Below are 14,961 nucleotides of genomic sequence, written 5' to 3'. Positions count from 1 at the left end.
ATTAATTAGGGTTTGATTTTGAATATGATTGCTTCATTTATGATGATTCAAGGATTTTATTTAATTTGATGAATATGTTTGACTTGTTTAGTATAAGATTTTGATTTTGAATCAAATTGCTTCATTTATGATGATTCTAGGGCTTGATTTAATTTGATGAATCTGTTTGATTTGTTGAGTATAATTAGGGTATTAGTGGTATTGTTTGACTTGATTAATTAGGGTATTATACTAGATTAATTATGTTATACAGATGTTATGTGTTTGCAAGATGAATCGTGGTCGTGGGGATACTTGGATGAGTTTACGGAAACTCCAAAGAAACTAAAAAAGTCATTTCATAATAAATAGAGCAATATAAACAACAAATTGTATACCTAATGACAATGTTTCCACCCTTAGTTAGTATATTGTAGTTCTTTTTTTAAACATTTGTAAACGTTTTGGTAGTTCAAAATTTTGGAAATATAATGATATTTTTGTTTATGAATGGTATTGTATATATTTTGGTTTGACTGATAACAGGGTTTGGTTGTGTAAAATACGGACGGCCTATTTAAGTCATTTTTAGTGACAATATCGAGAGATAATAGATCATCTCTCGGTATTTCACACGAGAGAAATACCTGTGATTTTTTTTTTTAAATATTTTTTTATCGATGAGTTTGAAAAATCTGGGACGCTCTTTAAAAATTTATTTTGAAAACGTGAGGGGAATTAATTTTAAGGTTTGAAAATTTAAAGTTTAAAAACGAGTCTTTGTAGACAACTCCATATTTTACCGTCTCGTCGAATCTGGGAGAGATTGAGAATTTTTTAATGGGAAGTATGTCCATAGGCCTACTTTAACTTTTTCAATATTAATTAATTCTCACGACTAGAGAGTCGCCACCTAATTTTAAAAATTAGGAAATTAAGAGAGTGAATTCGGTGTTTGATTACATGTGTGAAATAGTTTTTTAGACACTTTGTCCCACAACTCTTTACATTTTAGATTTTAAAAAACTTTTATGCTAACCTAGGATCATATAAACCACAAACATACATAAAATAATAAAGCCAACCAAACCAAACAAAACAATACCAAAAAATATGACAAATAAAGCAAAGGACCGTGGTTAGCCTCCACAGTCCTATACCTGATTTTAGCCAAAGTGCAAACCCAGCTCAGTCAGCATTTGCACCCTCTGTCGGTCCTCAGTCCTCAGGTGCGACCAGCGTCGGTCGCCAGGTGTAGCAAGTGTCGGTCTTCAATCAGCGGGATCAAACAACATAAGTCATCGGTCGTCGAGTGTAACAAACGTTGGTCTTCGACTAGTAGCAGCAATCCTTGGTCGCCAAGTGCAATAAGAGTTGGTCTTCGGTCTCCAAGTACAGCAAACGTCGGTCTTTGGTTGCCAAGTGCAGTAAGAATTGGTTTTTGGTCAGCAGTAGCGGTCCTCGGTCGCCGGGTGCAGTAAACGTCGGTCTTCGGCCAATAGAAGCAATCCTCGATCGCCAAGTGTAGTAAGCGTCAATCTTCAGCCTTCAAGTGCAGCAAATTTTAGTCTTCGGTCATCAAGTGTAGTAAGCGTTGGTCTTTGGTCCACAGCAGCAAACAGCAGTGGTCCTCGGTCGCCAGGTGCAGCAAGCATCGATTCTCGGTCGCCATGTGCAGTCAGCTTCGGTCCTTGGCCAACAACAGCTCCTCATTTCGGTTCTAAACGAGAAAGAGGTCCTTCTTGGGTGAAAATTACAGCCCAAAGAGGCTAATAAAAAAAATAAAATGAAATATTAAAGAAAAAAATCCTAAGTAGATCTAAAGGAACCGGGTACGAGAAAAGTTTAACCCGGGGCTAGATTTTCTCGGTTAGAAAAGAGGTTTGGGTCAAGTTTGAGGGTCCTGAGCATCAGGAAAACTAGTACATGCGCAGAACCAAACTATTTTTCTCGGTCTTGTGTGTACAATAGCATCCAGAAGCGCTGGAAGCGTCGGGAAGGCGTCGGCTTTTGCGTGTAGAGAAGCTCCTCGGTCGGCTGGCACCTTATGTACGCTCCAGGATACAGATTTATCGGTCGGAGGCTTTTCCAATGCATCTCAGGGCTAGTTTTTTTTCGGTCCTAAGTGTCGCTAAAGCAGCAGACCTACTGTTCTGCCAATTTTTCGACATGATCATAATCTAACAAACATTTGGTGATTCAAATGGATCCTTGAATGAAAATTCTCAGGAAGGTTTAAAACATGTAAATGAACACTTAAATACAGAAATATCTAATTCTAACTCTTTTAGACTAGTGGCAACAAGAGGTAGATATTAACCCTAAGATCCTGGCTTCGAGTCCGTCAGGCGACAAGTTCTGCGCCTGGTTAAATGGTTAAATATGTTTGCGGGTTACATACTTAATCCTTTGTCCCATTTTATTTTCCTAAAAAATATAAATAAATAAATGGATCAAATGAAAGCAATTTTTTTTGTAAGGTTAGATTCCAATTTTGAAAAAATGTTTTGGATCAAAGATCCTTGCTTAATTTTTTTTTTTTCTTTTTTCGTTTTGTTATGTTTCAGTTATTTACAAATTCATTGTTATTTTACATATTTACATGGCAGAATAAATAAGAGAAATCTAAGCTATCAATTTATAAACACAATCACATTATATAATGAAAAAGCAAAAACAAATCATGGATTTAATGTAAAGAAAAAGACAAAATGGAATGAAAAAACAAGAACTTACAAAGGGGCTATTCTTGATTTCGAAAGATTGACAAACCTAAAGCCCTAAGCAATTCTTATGACCAATTTCTAATTGGTGATTACTTAGGGAGGTTATTCAAAGGGGCAGCCGATTGTACTCAAGGATGTTTTAGTTGGGCATCCTAAGGGCATTAGAGAATGAAAAACGGATATTTTTTTGCAAGGTGTTAAGAGGGGTACTTATAGACTCAAAGGCCCACTTAACACCCTTGATATTGGAAAGAGATTTTCATTTTAAACATGTACAAATGTTTAAAAATAATTGATCAATCTCCACTTGAAATGTCATTAAATGTCAAGTGGTATCCAATGGAATTTAAGATCTAATTAATAAATGATGCAATACTTGGTTATTTTAATTTTTAATTCAAAAATAACCAAGTCTTCATGTTCCTCTTGAACTCACGGTTGAATCCTTCTTCCTTGACAACTTCTCCCTTTTCTTTTGACAACTTCCACTTTTTTCTTGACAATTTCCCCTCTTTTTTTGACCACACATGATCGGCTCGAGACTTCAAGATTTGTGGCTGTCACAATCATGAAGGTGAACGCTACATTCACCTTTTCCTTTTTAGCAATTGATTCCATGGGTCGGTCCATAGGTTGGGTCACCGGTCGGATCCGTCAATTGGATCATTTCCTTGGCCTTACTTCGGGTTGACTTGCCTTTGATTTGAATCTTCTTTGCCACATTCACAAATCTGATCTGGATCTTGCATGTGGATCTTGGATTGACCTTTTGAAGAGTCACACATCTCCTTTCGCCCTACAAAAAGATTTTTTTAAAAAAAACAAATAAATAAGCAATTTTATTTGTAATTATTCATATTTTTAAAAAACAATTCTAATTAATAATAAAAATACTAACTAATTCAAAATAAATTACAAAATCTAATGTAACAACTAATCTAGTCGACAACTAATCTAACAATTTAAAACAACTAATCTAATTAATGAAAACAAAATACAAAAATATACTTAACGATTTTCTTTTTTATAAAACATTATAAAAAAGTTAATATATATATTTTGTAATTTTTTATTTTATAAATACCTAAGGTAATTAGTTAAATAAAACTTTGAATATTCTAAGTATAATAACTTTCTTAAATGTTGTAACTTAGACAAATTACTATCTTAACTTATTAAGAATCCAAAATCAATTATTTCCAAAACTAAATTGTTCTAAAAATAATTGTCTTTAAAATAAATCGTGCAATTAGTTCGTGAATGAATTCGAAAATTTTGTATAGACTCAGATTTATTAAAAGCATAAACTATAAAATTGGGAGGTGAAAAATGAGTGTCTACAATACCGAGAGATAATAGAATAACTTTCGTATTTTCTCTTAGGGTAATACCGAGATATTTTTGAATAACTTTCAGTATTTTTTCTTGGGGGAAATACCGATAGAGAATTTAAAATCCTTCGGTTTTTTTTCTTAGGACAATACCGAGAGATTTTCGAATAACCTTCGATATTTTCTCTTGGGGGCAATACCAAGAGATTTTCGAATAACCTTCAGTATTTTCTCTTGGGGGCAATACCGAGAGATTTTCGAACCTTCGTTATTTTCTCTTGGGGGAAATACCGAGAGATTTACTAATATCTCGAGAAACACCTAAAAAGATTTACTGAAAGTCGGTATACCGACGAATGCCGACAATTTTCTAATATTTCAATATTTAGTTTATACCAACATATTTAGGTTCAATACCGACCGCCTTTTTTACTAGTGATAAGAGAGTAAGTATTATTGTTGAATATGTTTATATGATATTAAAAAACAAATATGGAGTGGAGTTTCTCTCGATGGTTAAAGTCTATTGTTAAAGTGATGGATGAAACCTTATTATTATTATATATATAATATTAATTTTCATAAAATTCAAACTAAGAATTATATATAAATTGATTGTTTGTTACGATAATGGATACTCAAAACTCTTAATTAGTTGAAATTCGATAGTTAAATTAGTGATATAAATATTTTGTTTATTAATTTATAAATATCACGTATATAATAAGTTAACGGTGTTTGAAACCGTAAAAACAAAATTTTATTTTAGATAACTTAAAAAGTGAGTAACCCCAAATTGCAAAGTTTAAAAAGAAATATCTGAAATCTTAATCTGTCCCAATAAATATGTTCAATTTCAAAATTTTCAGTTTTTTTGGATATATATTTTTAGATGAATATGAACCATAAAACTATAGTCTGAATGATTATCAGTATAAATGTGAGATGATTATAAATATTAAACTTACATTAGTTATTAATTTAAATGGTTTGAACATTTTAGTGACTATCAATCTCAAGAGACCCGCACCTCATTAAATAACATTGAAAATTTAATTTAAATCACAAAATAAAATTAATTATTATTGATATAAAAATATTTTTTAAAATAATAAATAACATTAAAAAAAAGTTAATTAGAACTCAATAAGATAGTTAAGTAACAAAAAAACAAATAGTATCTAAGAAACCAAAATTTAATTTATATTAAGAACAATATTAGATTAAGTGTAGTCATTACGAATAGGGGATATTTTAGTTTCCTAAATTAAAATAAATTATGAGTTTATTTATTTAAATAAGAAATTTTTAATTATAAATATAAATTCATTTATTTATGTAAAATCGTGAAATTAAAATAATTTATAAACTCCTAAAATCTTAAATTTAAAATCGTAAACATTTCTTTATAATTTTAATTGTATGCATAAGTATTAATTGATAAAACACTGAAAATTTATTTATGAAACAAAATATTGTAACATCTAACAGGTATGCAATAAAGTTTTATTAATACAATACTTAATATTTAAAACAATATATAAAGATAAAAATAAAAGTAAGATTAATTGGTTACTCTCATCCATCATTAAAGACTATGTTATACACTTGAGCCAAAAGCCTTCAACATTTACATGGCAATGAATAAAAAAAATCAGAAATTTGTGAACAGATACATAACAAGATCATGGCTAGACAAACTGTGTTAACAAGCTAAACAAAAAAAGCCAAAAACAAAAGCAAAACCAAAACCAAAAACCCGAGAAACAAAATAACGACAAAGATACATTTTCAGATTGCTGTTGTTGTATTGTAGAATATCTTCACAACGACTGATACAGGAATATTGACGACATGTCCCCCATTTCCAAACAATCCAATTCGTCCAAAACTTGGATACGAGTTATTCAAAATACTGGTAAGAGCTATGGTTAAGTTTAATCTCTCCCCAGATGAGATAGTAAATTCGATTGGACTCACTTTGAGTGATACTCCATAAGGAGCGCTCCAACCGACTTTGTACATCTCATTTCCAGCTACATTGATTACGGTTCTCAGCACTGATCTTGATTGGTTAAGTTTAGCAATAGTTATGGATGGCAAGTTCAGATCAGCGCCACTGATTGCGGTTGATTTCCCACAACTCTGGCTCGTGTAGTTTAGAACCACAGGAGCCGATCCATTTATGCCACATAGGAATGACATGTAATCGCTATAACCTACCAAAAAAAAAAAGGAGAGGAGAAAAACAACATTAATCGGGTTTCACAATTTTAGTGTCTGTATAATACAAACTTACTCAAATCAAAAACAAGGCCAGGGTCAAGAGCAGAAGTTGCATTGACAAAGCCACTCCCCATGTCAAAGGGTGTTGCAGGTGACTGGTTTTCGTCTGGATTGGAATAAGCTCGTTGAGCCATTATGGGTCCACCGACTCTATCGTAAAGAGAAGCAGTCGTCGAAAGTGCGGATGCAATAGCTGAAGGGCTGAAATTCGGGAACTTCTGTTTGATTAACGCTGCAAGTCCGGCTATATGTGGAGCAGCCATGCTGGTTCCAGACATTATTGCAAAGCCTTCGCCTTTCAGAGTTAAACATTACAAGTCAGTGCAGCTAGAACATTGACCAAGTTAAGATGATGAATAAATAATTTTAAGCGTTCTTTGCGTTTCAATATTAAGAGTTAAGATGATGAATAAATAATTTTAAACGTTCTTTGCGTTTCAAAATTAAGAGTTAAGATGATGAATACTAATTTTAAGTATCGAGTTAATCTAATAAGACGGGAAACTAATATCGAGAAAGTACTTCAAGATTATTTATATGTTAAAAATATCTTTTGTACATTCTTACTATATTACCGAATTAATCCATTCCTAACTTACCGAATTAATGCAATTATTCTAAGATTAATTGTTTTAGTTTTAGGATGTATTCCATCCCACATTCATGATCCCACTTCAAATAAGGCTTTTTGAGAGCTCAAAAATACTGTTTTGAAGAGATGATACAAGTCCAAATTTCATAATAATCCAAAAGTTAGATCCTCAATAGGAGGAATTTTTAAGGTGTCAGATTTCTAATGTGCATACAAGTGAACACACCTATCTTAATAAAACATTTCTGGATCGATATCTAGTAATTCTCGACAGTTTCTCAACCAGATCCAGATAATCGAATTGTAAAATGTTCCATAATTATTATTATTATGACGATGATTACCTTGAAATTCAACTGAGTCGGTACCAAGGGTACTCCAAGCAGCCCATATCGAATTCCCTGGAGCAACAAGATTCGGTTTGAGGATATCAGCATCATCGACTGAATTATCCTGCGGATCAGGCCCACGAGCAGAATAGTACATAATCTTTGGAGCTGAATAGCTAAAGTTTGCTTTTATTCCACCCACAATTGATGCAACTGCACCAAAATTTACAATTTTCTTTGTACCATTTCTTTCCAAAGAAGAATTATAGTACTGAAGCAAGACCTGCCCCAAAGAAAAGTGTCAAAAACACTCAAATAAAAATAAATGAAAGCAAAATAGATTGATGATTTTTCACTACCTTGGAATCCTTGGTGGAGGGCATTATAATCCCGGGTAATCTCATAGGAACCGGATTAAGCTGAAAACCGATGACAAAAGGATCCATACAGAAAACCACGCCAGCTGCACTAACGTTTTTAGCTGTTTCTAAAGCCCGTTTGATTGTAGAAACACCAAGGACGAACCGGATAGAGTAACTGCAGATTAAAAGGTTTCCTTGAACCACATCCTGATTTATACTATCCGCATCTTGACATTCACCAACATACATGTCGTTTGCGCCAGTTGAATTTTCGTTCAAAGCGTCCACAGCAGACACTAATGTGTACATTTTATCCTTCTCCGTTCCGGCTGAAACAAAAAAATAATGCCATCAATTCTAAATTAGGTTAGAGATCACACACTTCTTTTTTGTTTTTGTAACCAGGTTGTCTTCAATCAAGAACTCAAGGTAATAAACCTCTTAGAGCTCATTTTATCATGATTAAAAAAACATCACTATCATTATAATTTATAAGCATCAAATCACTTATTAATCAAAATACTAGTCTATAAACAATATCAAATAGCTCACATTTTCATCAAAGAAGATATTTTCAAATAATTCATAAAAAATCCAAATAACCTGAGCCCTTTTGGAAAACTATTATTTGTCACAACTACAATTACTTTTAAAAATTACCAAACTAAAAAATGTAAAGTGAAAGTGTTGAACTTTATAGTGCAAGAAGTTGTAAAATTTTAAATTACGTCACAAAATTTTAGCTAGATCATCAAACATTTTAGCCAAATGATATTATTGGGAATCCTCATACCAACAAAAAGGCTCAGTAAAACAAAACTTACGAGCAAGTCCAACTCCGGAGATGGTCATGTTGTTTCCAAGAAGGATGGAATTAGTATATATCCTGTCATGAGTAGCAGCACCAACTGTGAAGATCCACGGGCTAAAGGAAGAAACACTTTTGGGAGAAGGCCCGGTATTTCCAGCTGCTTGCACGACAAATATGCCCAACTTAACTGCCGATAGAAGTGCCATGTCTATCGGATTAAAAAATGTTGCAATCCCTGGAGGACGCCTGTTGGGAGTAATCGATAAACTTATTATATCCACTCCATCTTGTGCAGCCTTCACAACAAAAATTGTAGCAAAGAAATTAAACAAATAAAAACATTGAAACAAAAGTGAGATTGGTTGAGAAACCATACCTGGTCTATTGCAGCCACAACATCAGCAGCAAATCCTCCAAAGCTCTTGTATAACGCCTTGTAAACAGCAATACTGTGTACAATTTGGCATATATAAGTTGTTTGATTGAAGAAACAATAAGCTAGATCGGAATGCTAGTTCGTGGGTTCGAGTCTTTTACACCATTTTCAAAAAAAACAAAGTAGATCAGAAATTTACTGTGAACGAGGAGCCATTCCACTAGCATTGCCAAAATGATGTCCAGCAGCTACCACAGGAATCCCATGATTCCCTGCTGCAATTGAAGCAGTATGCCTGCAATTTTGAACATTAAGAAACCATTAAAGACTGCTTGAAACCATTGAAGAAGAAGAAAACCAAATATCATCAATACTCACGTTCCATGCCCATCTCCATCAAACGGTGAAGCATAATCCTGGCTAGCATTAAATATTCCTCTAGTTATAGCCGAAGCAGCAAAATGACGAGCCCCAACCAGCTTTCTATTACACGATCCAGATGGAAAATCAGGAGTAACTTCACAAATCCCAGAATAATGCTGTGGAATTGGATATGGGTTTTCAGATAATTGATCAGAGAAACTAGGATGAGTTGGATCAATTCCAGTATCAATAAACCCAATTACTATTCCTTGACCAGCAGATCCATATCCACCTTCTTGTAACCAAGCTCCTTGAGGAAGACCCAGAAACTGCGGTGTATGTGTAGTTGATGTTCGAACTGAGAAATCCAAACCCACATTCGAAACTTCCTTTCTCCTTGAAAGCTTCTCAGCTTGTTTAGAACTAACAAGAACAGCAAACCCATTTATCAAGTAATCATAACTGTACAGCTTCAAATATTTCTCCCCTCGCAAAACTTTCCTCAATAGGGAATCATGAAGTCGAGCTATGTAATTATTGCTACGTCGATTACCACCACCTCTGGAAACATTCCTGAATTGTGAGAATCAAGAAAGAATTTTAAGATAGTTTTGAAAATCAAACACAAAAATTTAAGTAAGGGAAATGGAAGTAACCTTGGAGGAAGTGTATTTAATCGATTAGTTTCACCAGAACTATCTTTGTTCTTTTCTCTCAACTCAGTCGTGTAGATGTGAGAAGATGGAACTTGTTTGAGGGTAACTATATATACAGATGCAATATCATCTCCATTTTCTTGACACAAAATGAAACCCACAAACAGAACAATGCAGATTGTGAAAACTAATTGAACAGTGTAAATGTTCTTCATTAGTTCAACCCAGATGGCAAAATCCGAAAAGGGTAAAACTTAAAGATCGATATAGATATGAGAAATGAACAAACAAACATCAAAAGTAGCTGTGGCAGTGTAATTCCACCATTTTTGTTTCTTTTCCCGATTACAAGCTTCCTTCTTTGCAGTTTTCTTCTTCAGTTAAGCTCACTCACATGAACAAAGACAGATCTTTTTTTCCCCTGCAAGCTTTCTATGAATCAAAACTATAAATACCCATTAAGCAGTGTTTATTTCTTTTGAAGAAAATGCAACAATGGCAATGGGGTTTCAGAGAAAGAGGCCGGGCATATAAGAGTTGTTGAAGAATCTGCAACTTTTTCTTGGGTGTTGTGCACATGAACATTTTCCTTTATAGCATGAGGTCTGTTTTTCTCTGGACACAAACTAATGAAAATGACGGTTTTAACCCTTGAAGTAGACAAATTTCATGAGTTTAGTCATTATTCAATGGTGGCAAGTTCGGTACTTGACAAATGAATCGAGTGGCAGAAGTGTATTGTGGTCTGGCAGTAGTGAAAAAAATGGGGGATTTTCAAACCGTTGAAGGTTTTTTTTTTCACAGGCTGTCTTCTTCCTCTAGGCTTCACATGAAAGGAACATATGGAAAAAATCAATTTTTTTGACCTAAGACAAAATCAACAATTTTCTATTTTTTTTGAAAAAATCCAAATTTTTATCAGTTTTACTATCCAAAAATATTAATTAATTAATAAAAAAAATACATTCCAGTTACTTGTAGAAACATCTTAGAATGACTTGATTTTATTTTTTAATCATTGATTTGAATTATAGTAAAAAAAAACACATGTTTTGAAAAAAAAGGCAGATTTTAGGGTAAATTGTGATTGTGGCAATGTGAGGTTGACTAAATTCTCTAAGGTCACCTTGATAAAATTATTTTTTATTCAATGTAAATAGTTAAATATATTTAAAATTTTATATTATTATAAAATAATAAATATTTTTTTTTTTATAAAATATGAATGATAAATGATTATTTTGATTAGTATTTGGGTAGAGTATAGACAAGACACAAATACCATTATTATGGTATCATTTGATAACTAACTAAAAAAACATTGGATTATAATGATGTTATATGAAATTGTAATTTTTAAAGCTTTTATTAAAGATAAAAAAGAAAGAATATACATTACTAAATGTGTGTAGTTGAAGCAGTAAGCCTAATATTGAAATGTTAATAAATTTAACATATACAATTGGACCATTTTATATTTTATTTTTTTTATTTTTTTTATTATTATTATTTTTTTTTAAATTAGAGTGTTTTAAATAAAAAATATCTCATTATATATATTAAAAGCTGAGTTGATTTCAGTCTACCCCAAAAAAAATATTTTGTTTTAATTTTTACAATATTTTAATATGATATGAACATCTAATTTCTTAATTTTGTTAAATTTAATTCAATATTTTTTCTCTAATTAAAAAAAGATAAAATCAATATTTGTTAATTTCATTAAATTTTTCTTTTTTATTTTTTTAAACTTACTTCAAATATTTTTAAGATGTAGCCCATTTCGATTTCTTTTTTACAGTACAAATTTTGATATTATTCCTTAATTTTTAAAATTTTAAACACTCTTTTTATATTTAATTTTTTAAAAAAAATTATCTTTATTTATTCTCATTTTATCCATAATTTTCTTGTCATTTTTTCTTTTCTCAATCGTACCCAAAATTCGAAAATTCGAATTCTTTAATCCGTGTAAGAGCTCAACCGTGACACAACTCTAATTTATAAATCCATCCTTAAAATAGGTTATAAAAGTTATTTTTAAGATATAAAAAAATGAGGAATTAAATACAATTTAGGGTAAGTTTCCACAATTAAAAAAAATAATAATAATAATTAAAAGAACAGTCGGTGGCGGTGAAATTAAGTAGTAGAGAATGGAAGATGGGAAATGGTGGGACCATAAGATCCAACGTTCGAATTTATTTGAGAAATGATGTAACAAAAAAGTTGTCACTTCTTATGAGTAGTCAAATAGTGTCCCCTTCTTCTCACCCCGTGACCCCTTATTTATTTATTTTAACTTATATGTACACATATTTATATAAGACACATTTAACGGACACTTAAATATGTGAATACTCCAAATTATTTATATTTTCAAATAAGATCAACTTGATTATTCGGTTGATATCTGGGAAGACGATGAATAGTTCGCATGTTGTTTTTAAATCTGGCTCAAGTTTGAAAAGAACATTAAATTATTATTCACTAATATAAGAATTTCACAAAATTAATTTTATTGAGCTAAATTATTATTTAAGATTCGAATTCGGGTTGTTTAATTCAATGAGGTTCGAACTTTAAATTGTGTTATACGATGTTCAAACTTTAGTTATTTGAGATTTTTTTCACATTGGTGAAATGTTCGTTTCTTATTTTATTTTAATTATTTTTTTTTACTGTTTTAATGTTTAAAGATATTTTAAATGTATTATTTATTTTTTAAAATTGCGTATTGTTTTAATTGGTCGACTAAAAAGTGCTTAATTTAAAGAAAATTTGAAGAGAGAGATTTGATATTTATTTTTCAAAAGATTTTGTAATGACGTAACTTTGTGTATCAATCAATTTGGACATATTTGCGTTTTAAATTAAGTATTTTTCGAGATATACATATTTAAAACTATAAAATATGATTTGAATGCCTTAAATGTGTAATGTGTAATGTATATGAATAGTTAAAAAAAAGTTTTTTACTATTTTAACAAATGTAATAAATTTATTAAGGAAAAAATACTACGTTGTCAAAATCTTATTAATTAAAATTGTAATAGTTGAAACTCATATAACACAATTCAAAATTCAAACATCATTCAATAAAAAATTATGTAAATTCGAAGTCATTCAAGAACGTATAAATTTCTCTATACCCCTCTATAATGGAGAAACTCTCTAGGACTCCAATAACAAAAGTCAGTCTCTAAAATAACAAAATTCATAGTTTTATTCTCATTTTATAATTTTCAATTATATATATTTTTTATTACAAAAATAGAGGAATACAATAATACTAGGTTTTACCAGGCTTTAAAAGTTATCTTGGTAACATAAATAAATATTATTCTGCAAATACACACGATTATAATTAATGGCGGTTTTGCAGTAAAGTAAATACCATCATTTTAACAAGCTGAGTGCATTGCCAATGAGTCTTTTCTAGAGAATCCAACATTTGATATTGCATTATAATCATCATTCAATTTATCAATTAAATCACTTAAATCATCATTACATATATCAAATTATTACTATAATATTTTTTTTATAGAATACAAAAGAAATATTTTAATAATTTAATTTAAACAGTTCACTTTTAATTTAATAATATTTTAATTTCATAATCTAATTTTTCTTTCCAAATTCCCCAAATCAAACAAAGCTCAAAATTACATGTAAAATATGATTCCCAACAAACCTAAGTGGGTGGGCTATTGCGATAGTGATGTATATACTCAATCCATTTACATGTTCAAAAGAGGAATATGAGAGTGTACTTTTTCTCTTTAAATAATTTCTATGCATATGTTAGCAATAATAACGTTAACAATAATAATTAAAATCTCTATCTTTTCATCTTTAATTATTAAAGGTTGGCTCTATCTTTTTGGATGACTCGAGTGTCAATCATAACCAACCTCAAACAAAGTCAAAAAAATGTTATCATGGTTAGCAATTGGGTTGGTTTATACTCATATCAATAGTTAAGATAGTGTTTAGACACTCACATTTTACATTTGCTTAAACTTTTTACTTTTCATATAGCCATCTAACCTTTCTTTGTTTTCGACCATTTGTAATAGTTTTTACTATCATTTTGTTAAGGGTCTTGTTCTTATTATTTTCGATATTGCAGGACTCTCATATATTCCTCAATTCAATTTATAGAAGTTTGTAATGAAAATTGAAATCGTAACATTTAGTCTTTTATACTACTCGTGTCATATGATCATGTTCGGTTTAGGGGCTCGACTTGCTTGGATAAACCCACAACCCAATAAACATTAGCAATTTTTATTTTACTTTCTATCTTCCTTGTTTCCTTCCATTTTCTTCTTTTTTCAGTGTCGCGACAAATAAAAGGGTTATATATTAAATAAATAATAGTTTTCTATGAAATAAATAATTGGATTTTACTTGTCAAAACAACAATTTTAGATTTTTTGAGGAATATATTTACATATAAAAAGGTTGTATCAAATTTGTCAATTAAAAAAAGATACGTTAGTCGGCAAAAACACTACATAATATAGAATGTAATCACCATTTGAACTAAAACAATCATACACATTAAATTCACAATCTACCAAATCTTCCTAAAGAATGATGAGGACATTACGAATCTTAATCACATCATCATTAGAGTTGAATAAGATGGTTACTGTAAGTAATTATGAAATTTTATAGAATTTTAAATTGTCAAAACTCGTTATATAAATTTTAGTGTAATTATTTTTTATCTAGAAATAACACTACTATAATTGACTTTGTCAGATCCAAATGGTTAATATACAATTAAAATCAAAATGGTAATACATAGGGATGAAATTTCCATTAAGAAGATTAACAAAAGAGTTAAATAGGTTAGAAACTTAGAATAAAGAGAGAAAAATTGTATTGAATTGTTATTTTGGTTAAATATGTTATATAGATATTATAATCCACAAATAAGAAAACTAATATAATATTGATATTATCACAATTTATAATATTGTGATAATATCTTATATATTTTATATTCTAACATCCCCTCTCAAACTCACGATGCAGTAACAATATATGAGAGTTTATTATTATAATTTTCTGCAACATCAATAAGTATTGAGAGTTTGATATTATATTTTTCTTTTATTATAAAAATAAGGTTATGT

The 14,961-nt window shown here is 30.5% G+C and overlaps 1 protein-coding gene across 1 annotated transcript; it reads right to left on the bottom strand.

Annotated features, from left to right (window-relative positions):
- Positions 1–6,294: 6,294 nt before the first annotated feature.
- LOC124942096 (subtilisin-like protease SBT2.2) lies at positions 6,295–10,391 on the bottom strand. The gene is made up of 8 exons (XM_047482513.1): positions 9,812–10,391; positions 9,171–9,728; positions 8,992–9,087; positions 8,793–8,865; positions 8,430–8,712; positions 7,603–7,934; positions 7,259–7,526; positions 6,295–6,617 (listed from the first exon to the last, which is right to left on the bottom strand). Exons 1-8 carry the CDS (start codon positions 10,024–10,026, stop codon positions 6,310–6,312), a joined length of 2,133 nt encoding a protein of 710 aa, XP_047338469.1. The 5' UTR covers positions 10,027–10,391; the 3' UTR covers positions 6,295–6,309.
- Between the last annotated feature and the right edge of the window lie 4,570 nt (positions 10,392–14,961).

This window comes from Impatiens glandulifera, chromosome 6 (assembly GCF_907164915.1).
Source record: "Impatiens glandulifera chromosome 6, dImpGla2.1, whole genome shotgun sequence".
Taxonomy (NCBI): Eukaryota; Viridiplantae; Streptophyta; class Magnoliopsida; order Ericales; family Balsaminaceae; genus Impatiens; species Impatiens glandulifera.
Note: the sequence above shows the minus strand (reverse complement) of the source record. Positions and strands in the feature narration are given on the sequence as shown.